The 19,824-nt window shown below is 38.2% G+C and overlaps 1 protein-coding gene across 3 annotated transcripts in view; it reads left to right on the top strand.

The window, feature by feature from the left end:
* The window catches only part of GLCE (glucuronic acid epimerase), a 117,523-nt gene extending 99,284 nt beyond the window's left edge, over positions 1-18,239 (top strand). For 2 of the 3 annotated variants that reach the window (XM_004758596.3, XM_045067400.1), the window contains exons 2-4: positions 2,911-3,506; positions 6,634-6,879; positions 14,222-18,239. In XM_004758596.3, the coding sequence (XP_004758653.1) occupies positions 2,924-3,506; positions 6,634-6,879; positions 14,222-15,246 (1,854 nt within the window). In that variant the 5' untranslated portion in view covers positions 2,911-2,923 and the 3' untranslated portion in view covers positions 15,247-18,239. The remainder of the gene's footprint in view (positions 1-2,910; positions 3,507-6,633; positions 6,880-14,221) is intronic. The other variant, XM_045067401.1, reaches the window with a different exon arrangement.
* The last annotated feature ends 1,585 nt before the right edge of the window (positions 18,240-19,824 follow it).

Below are 19,824 nucleotides of genomic sequence, written 5' to 3' on the forward strand. Positions count from 1 at the left end.
ATTCAAATGTTAACACATTTAAGTGTTTTTAAGGAATGCTTAAAGAAGGATTGCTTTTTTTAAAATAAATACCGTTTAGTGTTACTGGTTTGTCTGTACTGCAATGTAAGGAAATCCTTTATAAATGTATGACTTCTGAAGGATTCCTTGTACCACGCTTTGGTTTTTTAGCATTCAAAACATTTTCTCATAGTCATAATGCAGATGATGAAAGTGTTACTGGATTCTGGCTCTTAAATCTGTATAAGATTTCCCAGATGGATCAAACCCTGTCTTTGCCTTTTCCCCTCCTGATGCCCTATTGAAATAAAATGTATAGAAACAAGAAACAAATAAACCAGTAAAGTAAGGAGGAAGACTATGAAAGAGTGATAACTGAACAGATTTCTGGATCTCTATTCAAGAACTAGAAGATACAACTCTACCCTCTCATTTCCCTATACCATTCTCATCCCTGCACTTGGACTATTGATAACAGGCATGAACCCCAAGCAAAACATCAAGCAGAGTTCTTGGCAAAGAAGCTAGGCAAAGAGAAGCTAGGCAAAGCTAAGGCTTCTAGAGTACAAGTCATGTCTCCAGAACAAAAGAAAAACTCCATCATTTTGGCATTTAGAGGGCCTGCTGGCTCCCTACCCATGCACCCTAAAGGAATACTGCCAATCAGCCTATACCTACCCCACACAGAGTCCTCAGGAGACAGTCTAGCCAAAAATCAGACCATCTGCACAATGGTAGAGGAATCTGTGTTGGCTAATGGGTCATTCAGATGTAAATACAAATGAGCAACCAAGATCACCAGGGATGTGAGGAAAAATGATGGCATGAAAGAGAGACTAAGATAATCAGAAAAATCGCTACTGGAGAAAATAGAGCTAATCAGAGAGAACTTAACAAGAAGTGAACTCTAAGGGCTGCAGGAAGATACTATACTCATTAAACAAGAATAAGAGAACACAAGTTTTCAGATCAATAGGGCACAGCAAGTGCTGAAATAGTGAATCAAATATAATGTACTTCTTTCTGGGAAGCTAAATTCCAAGGACAAAGATCCAGAGGAAAACCATGTACAAAGTGACAAGTATCAGTCTGAAATCAAGTCATCAGTAATTCTCTTAATGCTTTAAGACAATAAAACATTACCTACAACTTTTTAAAAGAAAATAATGTATAACCGGGGATTCTGTATCTTGCCAAACTGTTAATCAAAGGTAAGAGCAAACTGAAGGTTTTTTTAGACATACAAGAACTCAAAGGTATCTTCTCTTGGAATTAAAAGAAATGAGTGAGGGATGCCTGGCTGGGTCAGTCTGGAGAGCCTGCAACTCTTGATCTTGGAGGTCATGAGTTCAACCCCACATTGGGTGTAAGCTTACGATAGATAGAGAATTACACTTTTACCATCAGCTTTCTTTAAAAAATAGAAAATTATTGTGTAATATTTGACTCAACATTTTCATTTGGGGGTTTGATTTTTTTTTTTTTTTTAAATCTCACTGCTGACAAAACAGTTTATTGAGGGGAAAAAGAAGATGAAGAATTAGAGACAGTAAAGTAAGTAGTTGTGGATTTATACCAGAAAATAAATTATAGAGCTACTACAGCAAACAATAAGGAGATTGATTCTGTAGTTCTCCATAGTTCCCAATGACCCCCAGCAACAGGCAATTGAGGACTATTTTTTAATTGCAGTCACAGCTGGCTGATACACCATATGGCCAGCAGGGGCAACAGCATCAGATTCTTCTCCCATAATGACTGGAGTGACATGGTCTGGCTTATATTTAAAAGCATCATTCTAATGGTTATCGTTGAGCATAGACTTGGGGGTAGAATAGTAGAGCAAGGGTAGAAATAATGAGACCAGTTTGGATATCACTGCAGTATTCCAAGTAAAAGATGACAGTGGCTCGGATGTGGTGGTCATTGTGGAGTTGGGGGAAAGAGGTCAGATTCTAGGTTTCATTTGAAGGTAGAGCCAATAGCATTTCCTGACTGATTGGATATGAGGTGATCAAAAAAGGAGTAGAGGCGTCTGGTTTGAACAGTAGGAAAAGAGAAACGGGATGGGGGGAGTTGTTTTAGATGTTACAGAAGTCCATTTGACCTGCAAGTAAAGATGTCAATTTCTTGTATTGGCACTTAAATACATGTGTCTGTAGTTCTGAAGAAAGGTCTGGCTTAGAGATGGAATTTTAGAAGTAGTCAGCATATAAAGTATATTTAAAGCCATGAGAGTGTGTGAGATCACAGGAGTGAATAGAGATTAAAAAAAAAAAAAAAAAAGTTTGAGGGACCGAGGCTCTAAAGCACACTAACACTTAAGGTTCAGGGAGATGAGAAAGAATGATCAGAGATGACTGAGGAGGAGCAGCCAGTGGCGTATAAGGAGAACCACAAGAAGATGGTGCCCTAGAAGCCATGAGAAGAAAGTGTTTCTGGTAGGAAAGAGTCATTGACTACTCATGCTGCTGAAGAGATCAAGTAGGATGAGCACTAAAAATCTACTATTGGATTTGGCAACATGGATGTCAGTGTTTACCTTAATATCATTATGTTTTTTCAAACAGCCAGCTTGTTGGGACAAAAATAATGCATTAAGTTGTTCAGACCCAACTACTTAATAAATGAAACTATTAGATATTTATTTTGGCCCAGAGACTTTGAAACAATTACTAAGATACAAAGAGAGTCACAAACAGAAAGCCTATACCTGCTTTAAAGGGTCATGCTATGTATTTTAAGAGGGGAAAGCTCCTCTTACCTTTTTGTTGTTAGTAATTTTAAATCTGATCAGATTCTACAGTGAATAAAATTGCCTTATTGTGGCTCAATGTAAAAAAATAAAATCTTATCCTATGAAATGTCTGCAGTACATCTTTGCATGAATTTTTCTTCTTGCCTCCATAGGTATGGTCTGAATATGCGTTGCTTGGCAGCTCGGGTCAACTATAAGACTTTGATTATCATCTGTACACTCTTCACTTTGGTCACAGTACTTTTGTGGAATAAATGTTCCAGCGATAAAGCAACCCAGTTTCCACGGCACTTGAGTAGTGGCTTCAGAGTGGATGGATTAGAAAAAAGAGCAGCAGCATCTGAGAGTAACAACTATGTGAACCACATGGCCAAACAGTCTGAGGAAGCATTCCCTCAGGAACAGCAGAAAGCACCCCCCGTTGTTGGAAACTTCAACAGCAATGGGGGAAGCAAGGTGTTAGGGCTCAAGTACGAAGAAATTGACTGTCTCATAAATGATGAACATACAATTAAAGGAAGGCGAGAGGGAAATGAAGTCTTTCTTCCATTCACTTGGGTAGAGAAATATTTTGACGTATATGGAAAGGTGGTTCAGTATGATGGCTATGATCGGTTTGAATTCTCTCATAGCTATTCCAAAGTCTATGCACAGAGAGCCCCATATCACCCTGATGGTGTGTTTATGTCCTTTGAAGGCTACAATGTGGAAGTCCGGGACAGAGTCAAGTGCATAAGTGGGGTTGAAGGTTGGTATCTGTCTGCTCCACTGCATTTTTCCATCCTGATTGTGCTGAGGAATAAAAAGTTGTAGGTGTTAATTATCTAGCAAGTACATACATAGCTTACTATCAAGAGACCTGATAGTCTCTGACTATCACAAGGAGGAAGAGATGAAGTCTGAACCTGGGGCAGTTTTCTAAATGATGTGTTTTAAGGGCTGCAAGAAGATCATACCTGATCAAATAGGATTATTCCATTAACCTTCCATAACATCTGAAATTCTCACCAGTGAGTTAAAGGCACAGCATCTCCAAAAATTTTGCATTAAAATATAGTTATTCTCCTGTGAGAGATGGGAACAGGAGAGACCAATGGACCTACGTATATACTGATGCAGTCTTGTTACCACATTAGCCAGGTATCTTCTCCAGATGGAGGTTTTAAGTCTTCAGAACAAGATAACACATAGGCACCATCTTCTCTGATCTTACATACTACACTCCCTATAATCTACTGCATATTGTTTCTCAGATCTTATGGGTATAATCAGTACATTTTAGATTTTGTATTTCAAACCTAAGATTGATCAGAAAGCCAAATTGAATTTGACTTTAAAATACATCATTTAACCAAAGGAAAGAGCTTAGTGTGTTTTGAAATTGCTTAGTTTAAATTTTATTTTCCTCATTCTATAAAATGTGATTTCAGTATCTTAATTTTTTAAGTTTTATGTAATATCTTTGCCAAATGTTCGTAAGAAGAAAGGGCCAAATTCACTTATATTCATACCACTTCAAGATAATTATTACCATTTTTGCATATTCTCTGGAAGTCTTTGTATGTAGTCCTATGTCTTAACATAGTTGTAATGATACTTAAACAACATACTTGTAATAATATTTATATACTTCAAAGATATCTGTCACCAAACTTCTTCATATTAATTTTATATTTAGATGCTAAAGAAAAGGTAAAAAATACCCATAACCTTTGTTAAATAATATTTTGATATGCTTTTCCAATCTTTTTGTTGTTGTTATAGAGATACATTTTTTAAACAAGTTGGGATCATACTGTATAGTCAATTTTATATTCTCCTTTTTTCATCTAAAATATCTTGTTATTTCCCCTTGTTCTTCCCCTTGTTTAAGGACTAGTATTCACAGTAAAAATAAGCCGTGGTACATGTAATAATTGCAGCCTTTCTCTTTAGTTGGCTACTTAGGTCATTTCCAGTTTTTTTGCTTTTATATGTAATGGTATAGATACTCATGTTCATTGTTTGCTATTTTAATTATAGTCTAGGAGTAGTTGCCTAGGAAATAAACTGCCATGTCAATTAATATAAATTGAACTATTTTGCTAAACTGCTTTCCCAAAAGGTTGAACCTACATGTACCTCCAGGAGCAGAGTATAAGGGTGCTTTTGTCACCCCACTCTTGCTGTCATGGAACATTGTTTTTTAATCTGTTGTTTACTAAGGGATCTCATCATTCACTATCAGTAACCATCAGTGAGACCACATACCCTTTTCATATGCTTCTAATCATCATAAAATCTTGATCTTATTTCCCCCTTTTCTAATGTGATTAGTGGGTTCTATAGTCATGTGAACTTTTATATATATAGTAATATAATGATACTTTGTCACATTTGTTAAAGCTATTTTCTTCAATTTGATTGTCTTCCATTTTACTTATGATTTGTTAGTTTTAGAAGTTTTTAGTTCTATTTGGTGAACTTACAGACTTTTTAAATTTTTTTTTTTTACTTCTACTTTTATGCTGAGAAAGTCATTGCTAGACCATGATCGGCTTTTCATCTATATTTTCTCTAATAGTTTTATTAGGGTTGTGTTTTTTTACATTCAACTCTTTAGGCCAGCCAAATTGATTTATATCTTGGTATATGGTTTAAGGTCAGGGTATAATTTCAGATTTTTCTTTTCACATGTATTGAGTGATCTTTTTTCCCCAGTGATTCATGGTACAGTATTTATTGTTATGTAAAGCATTTTGAATAGCTGAGTAGGTTTCTGGCCTACTATTCTTGTTCATTGATCAGTCTAGCAATTGTTATGCTGGTTGCCCATTGTTAAAATTTTCATCCATCTTTAATGAGATATTGTATAAACCTTCCTTTCATTAAATAAAAACAATGCTATTTGAATCTTGGGGGGGGGAAGTCTCCTCTTGGAAAAAAAATACAAGTCAGGAGCTTATCTAGCCTAGGTTTCTTAGCCCTTATGGTTCCTAAATCCTTAAATTGTTTTGAAACTACATCACACATATGGTTTTGTAGGTTCTTAGCTTCTGCTGTGCCCATCTGATGCTTCTTAATTTATTTTAGAACTACAGAGAGGAGCTTATCTCTCAACACATAGGCCATGATGCAACAATACAATATTCTGTGCAATGTCATATGATTGTATTTCCCATGTAGAAAATTACTAAAACACTAATACCAAACATTTAAAAGTTTTGCTTAGGACCTTAGAAGAGATAATCCATTAATGAGTTATGTCAAAAATCTGTGGTTCAATGTACAATTTTAATTCATTAAAAAAAAAATGCCTGGTTCTCAAAAAATTATATTTTGACATGAAGGAGATGAAAAAGAATTGCAAGCTATGTTTATAATTTAAGTTGCCTAGTTGTAACTGGCTCTGTAAACAGATACTTTAGCTGTCAGATGGTATAGGCATTAGACCACATCTTGACTTTGGAGAGAGAGATGGGTATGTAATTATCTTGAATATTAATACAGACATTTAAAAAATTTCATATTTAGGATGACCCTGTGGTAACATTACCTACATGTATTTAAATTGTACAAAATTTGTATGAAACAGGACAACTGTAGCTATGAGCAAAAGTTACACATGTAAAAAGTCAATCCTTAAAAGATAATCTGCAACATTGCATTGCTATCAATAAATACTGAATGAGAGTGAATAAACCTTCATTTTGTTTTTCATATCTGATTAATTAAGTTCTAGTTTTTAATAATTATGAAAACAGTATAAAATAGAAGCTTTAAAGTTGTAGATAAGCCTATAACATGCCCCAGAGGTAAAACAGTAAAGAATGGTTCTCAGAATATGCTTATAAGTGTCCAGACATGGTTATTTATTATGTTTCTCTATTTTTTAGGTGTACCTTTATCTACACAGTGGGGACCTCAAGGCTATTTCTACCCAATCCAGATTGCACAGTATGGGTTAAGTCATTACAGCAAAAATCTAACTGAGAAACCCCCTCACATAGAAGTATATGAAACAGCAGAAGACAGGGACAAAAACAGCAAGCCTAATGACTGGACTGTGCCAAAGGGGTGCTTTATGGCTAGTGTGGCTGATAAGTCTAGATTCACCAATGTTAAACAATTCATTGCTCCAGGTAAGTGATACATTATTATGTGTGCCTGCTAATTTTGTGATGATTTATGGCACCTGATACTCCCTTAAAATTGTCTTTATGGTTTTAGGGAAGCACATTAGCAGACCCTTTATATCTATATAAAGAAACAAATGGTGTCACCCAAGTGAAATCTCTAGAAAGGGACACCTGGGTGGCTCAGTCGTTAAGTGCCTGCCTTCGGCTCAGATCTGAGTGTCCTGGAATCAAGCCCCATATTGGGCTCTGTGCCCAGCAGGGAGCCTGCTTCTCCCTCTTCAGCTCCCCAGTGCTTGTGTTCTCTCTCTCACTATCTCTGTCATAAATAAAATTTTTAAAAAAATAAAATAAAAAAGAAATCCCTAGAAAAAGAACAGCTAAAAATTCAAGGTTATAAAAAAAAATTTTTACTATGTATCTTTTTCCAAGGAGCTGTGTCCCACAGGAATGATGCTCCTTAGTTCATTTTAGCATTTCAGTACAATATTTAACTTTACTTTTAAACTATTTTGCATAAAGGTAGAAATTTTTCTTTATAGAACAGTCCTTTTCCTTTGCCTGTTTTTTTTTTACCAGCAGCTTTTTATTTTTTCGAGATATTATAGCATTAACAACCAGGCCTGCTTCTCATATTGAGTTTTGTTAATGTAGTAGATTGTCTCAAACTTCATATAAAACCATTTCATTAATAAAATCATTTATAAAATCAAATTAACTTTATGTAACATTTCCCCTTTTAGTAAGACGGTATCATTAATTGGGATGTAATGTATTTTTCTCTGCTAATCAATTTCCATGAGAATTAATGAGTCCATTACTTAAAAAGACAATGAAATAATTGTAGTTAGCACCTCAGGCTTAATTCTCTATTGGGAAATGTTGTTAAGAACAGAACTCCTCCTCCCCGCCACCCTCCCCTCCAATAACCTTGCAGTCGGTAAATACAATGAGAGAAAAGGTTATAAGACCTCTTCTGTATTCTCCCCTTGTCCTTTATTGATGACTGTGTAATTCACAGACCTTGAAAGCCACTATACAAATCTACTCATTCTAGATGGCCTTAAGTAATGGATTTATGAGTGCTTAATGCAGTGCAAATAATGGGTGACCTTTAGTTTTTATTCCGTGGCTAGAACTTCTTTTCTCCTGTGGTATTCTGTGATATTCCAGTACATAGAGCATCTCTGCTTGACTGGTGAGAAAGTACGTGGAGATGTTTAAGAATATGTAGAACAGGGGGCACCTGGGTGGCTCAGTGGGTTAAAGCCTCTGCCTTCGGCTCAGGTCATGATCCCAGGGTCCTGGGATCGAGCCCCGCATCAGGCTCTCTGCTCAGCGGGGAGCCTGCTTCCTCCTCTCTGTCTGCCTCTCTGCCTACTTGTGATCTGTGTCTGTCAAATAAATAAATTAAATATTTTAAAAATATATGTAGAACAGGATTAGACTTTGCAAAAGGACATTTGTTTGTTCCCAAGGAGCTTGTTTTTGCACTAATTAATAATGTCTAGATTAGGGTGGAAAACAGCAGTCCTCATCTTGATCTCCTCAAATGCTGGGAAGTTTTCTAGAACAGTTCTTTGAACTCTATCCTATTTAAAGCAATAGATTACACTGTGCACTTCTGGATGCCCTGGGGAATACAAATGATAAGTCTCATACTACATGAGGGACCCTCATTTTACCTCTTCATTCTGCAGCCCATGGCTGGAGATAAAACTACTTCTTAAAGTGGTTTTAAGTATATGGAAGAGAAAACTCTGTAACAGTCGCTCTGCTAGTGGAACACAATCTCCTCACAGTTGGAACTCCGTGTTGGTGGGAGTGTGCTAAGTGGGAATGGGGTGCCAGTTTTGATATCTTGGGCATGCCTGGAGGTGTATTTGATCCAATGTTTGAGGGCAAGTGAGCTGAAATTACATGGGAATAGCTCAGAGCAGGAGAAGGGAATCAAAAAGGTGAGACTTGTATTGAAGCACAAGTATGGGAGATGAAGCTTTTCAGAGGCTATAGACTTCATGGGAAATAAATTCAAAGAATCACTGTTGAGAAGAAATTGGAACTGTATATAAAAGCATAGGCCTCCATGAGGTGAGTTTCTGGAGGACCAGGGGCCAAATGCTGTTAGCCTTTTTATTTTCTTTTTGGGCTTTGAATTATTTTCCCTGAAAGGAAATAAAGTTGTCTAGAAGAAAGAACCAGAACATGGGTCTGCATCATATTTTTATTCTTTTGTTTGTTGAATAATGTTTTGTTCCTCTGCCTAATTTTAAAATTGAATGAACTGAAACTTTATACCTATCGTACTCTGTTAAATTAGTTCTCCCTTTAGGGAAACACTCTCTCCACCTCATTTCCGTGACCTCACGCCCTCCCCTGAATCTGTGTGGCCATTCTTTCTCAGACTTCTTGTGATCTTCTCTTCTTTTGCCTGGTCCTTATCTCTTGGTATTCCTCAAGGTCCTAAGTAGGGAGGACTTCTCACTCCTGTTGATTAAAACAAATGAATGATAATGGTTTGTGTTACAGGTGAAAACATTGATTTAAAGACTGTCCTTAAATGTTTATCATTCTTTGTTGCCTAAAGGGAAATATATACTACCACATATGCCAAGAATAAACACTAATAGTGACTCCCAGGTTTAACTGCTCAGAGAGAAGAGGAGTCGTGGATTTCAAAAAATGGAAAACCCAAAACTTTCTGCTAATAGATTTAAAGTAGGGGTCTCCAGATACCATAATACCTTCAGTAGAGCTCAGACTTTGCCTGCTACATTTCCAGGGTGGTTGCTGCAACCACACTCACATCCCAATTGCTACCATTTGGATCCCTCTGGGCGATGCCGACTACTTTAACTACTCTGTATATCTAGAAAATGGAAATTAAAAGACTTACAGGATTATTATGAAGACTGCAATTGTCTGTTGGTTGATTCATGTCGGGGATTGGGGCTTAGTCTCTTTTCCTGTGTGGTTCAGTAACCCCCTCTGGTGGTGGTGGGGTTTTAGGAAAATAGTCATTTTTTTGAAAGGTTACATCCCGTGACATAATTTGTTACTGAGTTCTTTGAACTAATCTGTTATAGTAAAACATAAGATAATTGAGACCGTACCATTTCGTTAGATTTGTATTCATAAAGTGAATTAGAATGGATTCTGGGAGGAAAATAGGTAATTCTTTAGCTTCCTCCCATTTGGACTTATAAAGTTGGATCACTGTTATCCAGTTTTGTGAGAATGGATGTCATGGTTAGTATTACTGCCTTATCAATGAGACATTGCCCTAGCAATGAAAAAATAAGGAGCACTCAAGATAGCCTTCTCTACGGAATATAATTGAAACATTAGTGATTCATCAGGCCATTCAGAATCCTGGAGTGTGTTAGGAATGTTGTATTGAGTGTCAGATTCCACTTTACAATAGATGTAGGAAAATGCTAGTTAAGAGAGAGATTGCATGTTGACATTTTTCCAGATAAAATGGATTTTTATTATGTAATCTTATGTATGTAGGTATGTTTAATATACATATGTATTATGTATGTATGATGTTTATCATGTATGCTATGTATTACATACATGCTATGTATGTATCAGTATGCTTCTGATACCACTTTTTAAAGTCACTCAAGGGGCGCCTGGGTGGCTCAGTCATTAAGTGTCTGCCTTCGGCTCAGGTCATGATCCCAGGGTTCTGGGATGGAGCCCCACATCAGGCTCCCTGCTCAGTGGGAAGCCTGCTTCTCCCTCTTCACTCCCTCTGCTTATGTTCCTTCTCTTGCCATCTCTGTCAAATAGTCTTTAAAAAATAAAAATTTCATTTGACATGTAAGTCTGTCAAGATGTTCTCATTCCTTATACAGCTTCCATGATTATCTGTCCCATCAGATGAAATCATTAAGGGCACTGGATCAATTATATCCCACAATGGTAGAGTCCAGTGTTGAGGGAGTTGAACGTGCTCAACGTGCTAAGACTCACCAAATTAATTACATTGTATACACTATCATCAGTCTACTTATGCTCCTGGTGACACACTAAGGATCTCCTTGAGGACTTCTCAAAGTGGATCTGATTCTTTGGCTCTGTTTAAGAGAAATAACTCTTCCACCAATTATGCTCATGAGAATGCTGTATCCAGTATCATTTCTTTTTCATAGTCTTTGAACTTAGGTCCAGGAATCCTGGTTTCTCGTCCCTACTCTACCACTAATTAACATTTGGTTTTGGGCAAACCTTTTAACCTTGCAAAGCTTCCATATCTTCATCTCTAAAATGGAAGTAGTAATTCCTGTTCTGCCAGCATCAGATTATTGTAAGGAGCATATGAATGTGTTTGGATAATGTAGTTTCCTAGAAATGAAGGAATTCATATTTACCTTTAAGGTTATATATAAAATATGCACTACCTATTATTTGTTGTTGTTGTTGTTGTTGTGGCTGCTATTACATTGCTGTTTCTTCACTTGGTAGATCTAGACCAGCAATATTCAGAAAGTCAACTTTCTGGGAATCCACCCTCATTGTACTATAGATATGCAAGAGAAACTTCCTATTTGATAATTTGCCAGACAAAACAGCTATTATATTTTATTAGCTTCTAAAGGCCAATGGCTTCAGACTAATAATCATAATCACTTTGTTCTAAGCCCCTATCGTTTTTTTATTTTTTTTTTTTTATTTATTTTTTTTTTAATATTTTATTTATTTATTTGACAGACAGAGATCACAAGTAGGCAGAGAGGCAGGCAGAGAGAGAGGAGGAAGCAGGCTCCCTGCTGAGCAGAGAGCCCGAAGTGGGGCTCGATCCCAGGACTCTGGGATCATGACCTGAGCCAAAAGCAGAGGCTTTAACCCACTGAGCCACCCAGGCGCCCCTCCTATCTTTTTTTTAATCCTCCCAATTACCTTGCAAAGTAATATTACCTCTATTGAACATGTGAAGAAACCGAAGTTCAAAGAGCTATTTCATCTTGAATATCTCAAAGCTAGGAAGTAGAAGAGAAATAATTCAAACAGGCTTGTAGGGTTTGGGCTTTTTTTTTTTTTTTTTTTTTTACTCAGAAGCCTTTGCTTCTCCCTCATCCTCCCCTAGTATCCCTCACTTTTGTTGATTACCTGAGCCCATTACTTAATTTTCAGAAATTTTATTCATGATTCCAGCAATTATCTGAAAACAAACCTATCATTTTCAGCATCAGCTAGTAATTAAGAGTGTATATTGTATATTGTGGAGGGGTGCCTGGCTGATTCAGCCAGGAGAGTATGCAACTCTTGATCTTGGGGTCAGAAGTTTGAGCCCCATATTAGGTATAGAGATTACCAAAAAATAAATAAATACATAAACTTAAAAAAAAAAAAAAAAAGTAAAGAAGAGTGTGTATTGTGGAGCCAGGCTAGGCAACCTAGGTTCAACATTTTGTATCTTGGGCAAGTTTCTTAACTTCCCTTTGTCTCAGTTTGTCAGCCATTAAGTACGAGTAATAATAGCACTACTCTTGTAACTGTTATGAGGGTTAAATGAGTTAATTTGAGGATTAGATGAGTTAATATGAGTTAATATAATAAAATCAGAACATAATAAATACTAATTAAATTTTAATTAAATAAAATTTAATTCATTGTAAGCCGTTCTAGCTTCTCACAATATGTGCTGAGCCAATTTTGATTATTTTTTCTTTTTATAAAATGGATATAATAAAGCAGTCATTGATTATTGATCAGCCAACATTTGATCTAGCATTTTGATCAACAATACCTTATCCATTTCCTCTTAACCCTCTAATATAAATCAGATGGGCCTGATACTCAAAAGCCGTCATGGACTCATCAGTTCTATCATTTGTTTATGGTTACTTTAGTAAAATAATTGATAATGATGATCGGACACAAAATACTGAAGTGTTAATTTTATATGGTTAGTGGTTATCAAAGATGAACTGCAGTTAACTTTTTTTTTTTTTTAAGATTTTCTTTATTTATTTGACAGATCACAAGTAGGCAGAGAGGCAGGCAGAGAGAGAGAGGGGGAAGCATGCTCCCTACTGAGTAGAGAGCCCAATGCAGGGCTCGATCCCAGGACCCTGAGATCATGACATGAGCAGAGGCTTAACCCACTGAGCCACCCAGGCGCCTCTGCAGTTAACTTTTTTTTTTTTTTAAATAAACATATAATATATTTTTATCCCCAGGGGTACAGGTCTGTGAATTGCCAGGTTTACACACTTCACAGCACTCACCATAGCACATACCCTCCCCAATGTCCATAACCCCACCCCCCTTCTCCCAACCCCCTTCCCCCCAGCCACCCTCAGTTTGTTTCGTGAGATTAAGAGTCACTTATGGTTTGTCTCCCTCCCGATCCCATCTTGTTTCATTTATTCTTCTCCTACCCCCTTAACCCCCCATGTTGCATCACCACTTCCTCATATCAGGGAGATCATATGATAGTTGTCTTTCTCTGATTGACTTATTTCGCTAAGCATGATACCCTCTAGTTCCATCCACGTCATCACAAATGGTAAGATTTCATTTCTTTTGATGGCTGCATAGTATTCCATTGTGTATATATACACCACATCTTTATCCATTCATCTGTTGATGGACATCTAGGTTCTTTCCATAGTTTGGCTATTGTGGACATTGCTGCTATAAACATTTGGGTGCACGTGCCCCTTCAGATCACTACGTTTGTATCTTTAGGGTAAATGCCCAGTAGTGCAATTGCTGGGTCATAGGGTAGTTCTATTTTCAACATTTTGAGGAATCTCCATGCTGTTTTCCAGAGTGGTTGCACCAGCTTGCATTCCCACCAACAGTGTAGGAGGGTTCCCCTTTCTCCGCATCCTCACCAGCATCTGTCATTTCCTGACTTGTTAATTTTAGCCATTCTGACTGGTGTGAGGTGATATCTCATTGTGGTTTTGATTTGTATTTCCCTGATGCCGAGTGATATGGAGCACTTTTTCACGTGTCTGTTGGCCATCTGGATGTCTTCTTTGCAGAATTGCAAAGAAGAAATGTCTTCTGCCCATTTCTTGATTGGATTATTTGTTCTATGGGTGTTGAGTTTGCTAAGTTCTTTATAGATTTTGGACACTAGCCCTTATCTGATATGTCACATTTGCAAATATCTTCTCCCATTCTGTCAGTTGTCTTTTGGTTTTGTTAACTGTTTCCTTTGCTGTGCAAAAGCTTTTCATCTTGATAAAATCCCAATAGTTCATTTTTGTCCTTGCTTCCCTTGTCTTTGGTGATGTTCCTAGGAAGATGTTGCTTCTGCAGTTAACTTTTAATACAAAGAACTTTTCTTCTAACTAGTCTTTGTTGGTGTATTTTCCCCCTACAGAAACCAGCGAAGGTATATCCTTGCACCTGGGGAACACGAAAGATTTTATTATTTCATTTGACCTCAAGTTCTTGACGAACGGAAGTATATCTGTGGTTCTAGAGACGACAGAAAAGAATCAGCTCTTCACTGTACATTATGTCTCAAATACCCAACTAATTGCTTTTAAAGAAAGAGACATATACTATGGCATTGGGCCCAGAACTTCATGGAGCACAGTTACAAGGGACCTGGTCACTGACCTCAGGAAAGGAGTGGGTCTTTCCAACACAAAAGCTGTCAAGCCAACCAAAATAATGCCCAAAAAGGTGGTTAAGTTGATTGCAAAAGGGAAGGGATTCCTCGACAACATTACCATCTCCACCACAGCCCACATGGCCGCATTCTTTGCTGCCAGTGATTGGCTGGTAAGGAACCAGGATGAGAAAGGTGGCTGGCCAATTATGGTGACCCGTAAGTTAGGAGAGGGGTTCAAGTCTTTAGAGCCAGGGTGGTACTCTGCCATGGCCCAAGGGCAAGCCATTTCTACATTAGTCAGGGCCTATCTGTTGACAAAAGACCATTCATTCCTCAGTTCAGCTTTAAGGGCAACAGCCCCTTACAAGTTTCTGTCAGAGCAGCATGGAGTTAAGGCTGTGTTTATGAATAAACACGACTGGTATGAAGAGTATCCAACCACACCTAGCTCTTTTGTTTTAAATGGCTTTATGTATTCCTTAATTGGGCTGTATGACTTAAAAGAAACTGCAGGGGAAAAGCTCGGGAAAGAAGCGAGGTCCTTGTACGAGCGAGGCATGGAATCTCTTAAAGCCATGCTCCCCTTGTATGACACTGGCTCAGGGACCATCTATGACCTCCGCCACTTCATGCTTGGCATTGCCCCCAACCTGGCCCGCTGGGACTACCACACCACCCACATCAATCAGCTGCAGCTACTCAGCACCATCGATGAGTCCCCAATCTTCAAAGAATTTGTCAAAAGGTGGAAAAGCTACCTTAAAGGCAGCAGGGCAAAGCACAACTAGAGCTCAGAACCAAAATCATCCTTCAGCCTTTGCCGCACACAAAAACCATGGGCTCTATCTCAGCAGAGCTTAGGCACATTTTAAAAGATTGTATACTAGGTTTTTGTGGATTACATCAAAGTGATAACTGAAACCAGTCTTCTGAGATAATTGCATTGGGTTGGGTGTTTCAAAACATAGGTGGCACTTGGAGCAGAAAAGTGTTTAGTCGATGGTTGAACAGAGATGTTTAACTTTGCCTTGCCTATCACCTTCTACAGTTCCACAGACAGTCCAGTCCCTCTGGGTCTGGGGAAGATACTGGTAAGTAGTTGTTACTGGCCAACTGTCCGGCACTTACCTGAAAACTTAGTATGGGTCTCTTTTAAAATGTGATGATGTATGTTTATGTTGGAAACAAACTTTTAAAAAATAATGTGCTGTAATACAGTAAATGTGTACTCGCAGCCTGAATAGTGGACTGTGTGCAACTTTTTAAAATGATGTTTCTTTTCTACAGATTAATTTCTTGGAGAATTTCGTGTTGCGTTTCTTGAATTTGTTATATATGGAGAATATTTTGAATGTATGGTTTTCTTGAAATGTGTAAATTAAAAACACAAGCAGTGTTCAGGCTTCACAGTTATATAATGTAAGCACAACTAAAACAGAACTTGTTGACTGCACAAGAAATCACAAAGATGTTATGTTTTATGAAACTTGATCTACAATCAGTAAAGATTTGATAATCAGTATATCCCTCTCCATCCCCACTGTGATGGTTTCTTTTTGTCACTGTCTAGAATTCTATATTTCATTTCAGACTATACTTGAGAGTTTTGTCTATTTGGGGGGAACATTTTTGGGGACATTGTGGAAATTTTATTGGAGAAAGGAGCTAATCCTTTCCCACTGCCCTTTCAGGATTTCCCCCCCCCCTCTTTGAAGAAAAATACTGTGTCAGATATTACATGCAGGAATCATAGCAGGGTTTTTTTTCCTACTTTTAGATCATTCTTGGACATCAACTTTCCAGACCATTGACTCTGCACATGAATGTTTTCTTTTGCAATTTTAACTTTAAATTCTTTCAGCTCTTGGGTAGAAGTGATTGATGCTACCGCATTTGCTGTATTTGTGTAATCAGATCTTTATTTGGGTTTTCTGTCCCACTATACCTTACCTCACGTAAATAGGTTTCACAGCCCTCGTACCCTGGGCAGTGTCTGCTATAGGGCTTTTCAGGCATTATCAAAATCAAGCGAGGTTGATTGTGTTGTTTTTGTCTGAATGTATGACAGTACACTAAGTCAATACTGTAACTTAATACAGATTGAAATTTGAGACCCCACACTTTCAGGAGACTGAGTCTGACAAACACATCAGTTTGTTTGTGACCTGTATTAAATGCATGTCAACAGCCACGTGGGCACTTGCCTACATACTGCATCTTAAATTGAACTCAGCCTACCAACACTACTTATAAACCAGAAAATATATACATATCTATGAATAGAATAAACATGAAAAATATATATATTAGTGGCAAAGGGAGCAGGAACAAAGAAGACAATACAGATGTACACTGAAGACAGTAGTAAAGTGGCCATGGAAGCTTAAACTCCCAAGTTACATGACCACAATTCTCTTCTGCCCACAACACAACAGTTGTGGGTTATTAAGTTTCTCCCTGGCTTTTGACCTTTGTCATTCTTAGACATGATTAGATGTCTCCACAAGAATATCTGGACTCCTTTATTTCAGTGCCCCAACATAAAATTTTCTCTGAGCAGGAAACCCTTTGCCTTTCATTTTACTTGTTATTACTGAGAGCAGTCCAGACTTCTGCCTTGTGTTTGGATACTGGTCCTTCAGACTAAAGGAATCCATGAAAACAGCATGGTTCTGCTTCCGTGACAAATATCCAGTGCCTTAACAATGTGGCTGTCCTTTTCCACTGAAAAAGGAAAGACATTTTGATCTAGAAATGGCATTGCTGTTTCACTGATGTTGGTTTCACACTGCCTTCCACGTTGCAACAGCAACTTGATTTTTCTTATGATCCCAGAATTTTCTAAGAGAATGAGTTGAACCTGAGGCAGCCCTGCCAGTGTACACCAGTGGTTCTCAAGCTTTCAGGTGCCTCCTAATCACCTGGAAGCTTACCGAGCTACAGATGCCCGATAGTCACTAAGTCTGCCTGTGAAGCATGAGAGTCCTGCGTTTTTAACAAGCATTCAGATAATTCTGGTGCAGGTGATCTGTGGGGCAGACATGGAGGAACACTGCCCAAGACCATCAATTGCATTTTTGTTCCAAAACACCTGCAGCATTCTTCATAGGTTTTTAATCATGTAAAAAAAAATCATGTAAAATGTTTACTTATTCTGAGCTTAGAGAGCATGGGGAAGGTATTTTAAAGATTTATTTCTTTAAATATTTCTTTGTTTTCAGATAATGGGTATTTGTTTTTTATACTTATCTTGAGTTAGCTTTGATACTATATTAAATCTGTTGCCACTTCAGTTGTAAAACCAGCCAAAAGTTTCCAGATAAAGGTCAAGTTTGACCCTTTGGGATTGTTGTACATAAAGGCTTCATCCAAAAACCATCCAGTGTACGTGAGCAAATACAGAAATGGCACAAGCACAGCTCTCCAGATGTGGCAGTCCTTTTCTTCGCCAGCGTGCAGACTCTCGCTGAAAGCTGCTCTTTTCCTCCTTGTTGCAATTGTTGTTCTTATTTCTCCTCCATGGTACATGTGGGTTAGAGACCATGTGTCAAATATGCAATAAAGTGTTTACTGGATGCCCTTCTGAAGGGTGGTCCTTTGTAAAGCTGTACAGACTTTGCGGTTTAAGCACAATGTGCACATGTTAGTTTTCTATACAGCAAAACTTGATTTTTTGCAGATGGAAAGGTATTTTGTTTCTATACAAAGTAAATGGATTGTTTGTGCTTCATGTAAAGCTGCTTTATAAAGTTGTAAAATAAAGTTTTTATCTTAAAAGAAATATACTTGGATATTTGTTCCTTCTCTGATCTCAGATTCTTGTGTGTGCCCAGCCGTAGATTTCTGACCATTTTCGGTTCAACCAGTGTCAACTAGTCAGGCAACAGATGCTCATGAGAGGTGTATGAGGCTGTGTAAGACCGGGTGGGAAAAAACCTGCCACGTGGGCCTCAGCCCTGGGAGGGAGGTGTAAGGTACATGGGGACACAATGTCCACAGAACAGTTTCAGGAAGATAAAATGCCAAATCAGGTGGTCAGTCAAGGAAGGTGTTGTGGAGGAGACAGGGCCTTATTGGGGCCTTCAGGCCTGCGTACTGGGTAGAAGAAGAGGAGGGGGTAAAGGGAGCAGAAACAGGCATGGCAGCTGTGAGGGTGCGCTTTCCCAGGCTCATTCAGGCTGGTCACCATTTTTGTCGGATTTCAATTTACTTGAAAGTTTGTCCTTCCTGTATTTTCTATACTTGCCTCTTCTCCAGAACAGTAAGCATTTTGTAATCTTTTTCCCTCTCAGAGAGTGATGATATAGGTTCCGCAAATACATATAAAACCAGAGAGAGATCAGTCTGGGTTTATGTAATGTTTCCTTGCACATTATTTTTGGGGTTATAAACATTCTGTGCCATTTGTATAATGGAATTCCAGTGGATCTCCAGTCAACTTATAGCTGATGGGTGCACATACAGTGTCAACATCCTTGGGTCTCTTTTATCTCTCTCTTCAGTTGGGAAACAGCCATAGGTTGCAAGCAATTCTTGGTCTGGATGAGTCTGCTCTTGCTTTGATTTTGCTATTTATAACCAAAGTTTAATACATTGGCCATTCTGCTTTAATACACTAAACATATTATTTGCCTCCCTGTTGCGCTTGAGAGAGAACAGACCCTCCGTGCCACAGAGGACTTATTCCACAGTCTGATGAGCTCTTTCCTGAGAATGCCCCCTCCCCCACAGGGCCCTAACAGTGACATCGGCTATGTGCCCTGTGACCCTGCCGACCATCAGGCTCAAGCTGGGCCAATGAGTCTCTTCCTCAGGAATCCAAAATTGAGATAGATTAGAAAACTGAAGCAGATACCCAGTGAAAAGCAGAGATGAAAACAAGCTTGACAGCTCCGGGCCCTGGATCCAGTGCATTTCTGAGGCCAGCTGCATTCCTCCAGTGTCACGAGCTACCACTGTATCCTTAGGATGCATTCCTTATGTGTGGTAAAGTTGGCTGGATTCGATCTCCTCTACTTAGACTAACAAGCCCCAATGAATAACACAGTGTCTGTGTTACAGAGAAATGTATAATGTAAATTCTACATTGTATACATTTTCCTCCAATTGCTAGGGCCACCATAACAAAATACTACAGGCTAAGTGGCTCAGGGAATGGAAATTTTTTTCCTCACATCTCTGGAGCCTAAATTCAAAATCAAGATGGCTGTCTTGCTGTGTCCTTACACAGTGGCCTCCCTGTGTTGTCTGTGTCCTGTTCTCTTCTTATACAGATACCAGTTATATTGAATTCAGACCCATTCATCTGACCTCATTTTACTTTAAGTACCCTTTTAAAGATCCTGTCTCCAAACAGTCACAATCTG

Source organism: Mustela putorius, unplaced genomic scaffold (genome assembly GCF_011764305.1).
Source record: "Mustela putorius furo isolate JIRA1106 unplaced genomic scaffold, ASM1176430v1.1 tig00003896_pilon_pilon_pilon, whole genome shotgun sequence".
NCBI lineage: Eukaryota > Metazoa > Chordata > Mammalia > Carnivora > Mustelidae > Mustela > Mustela putorius.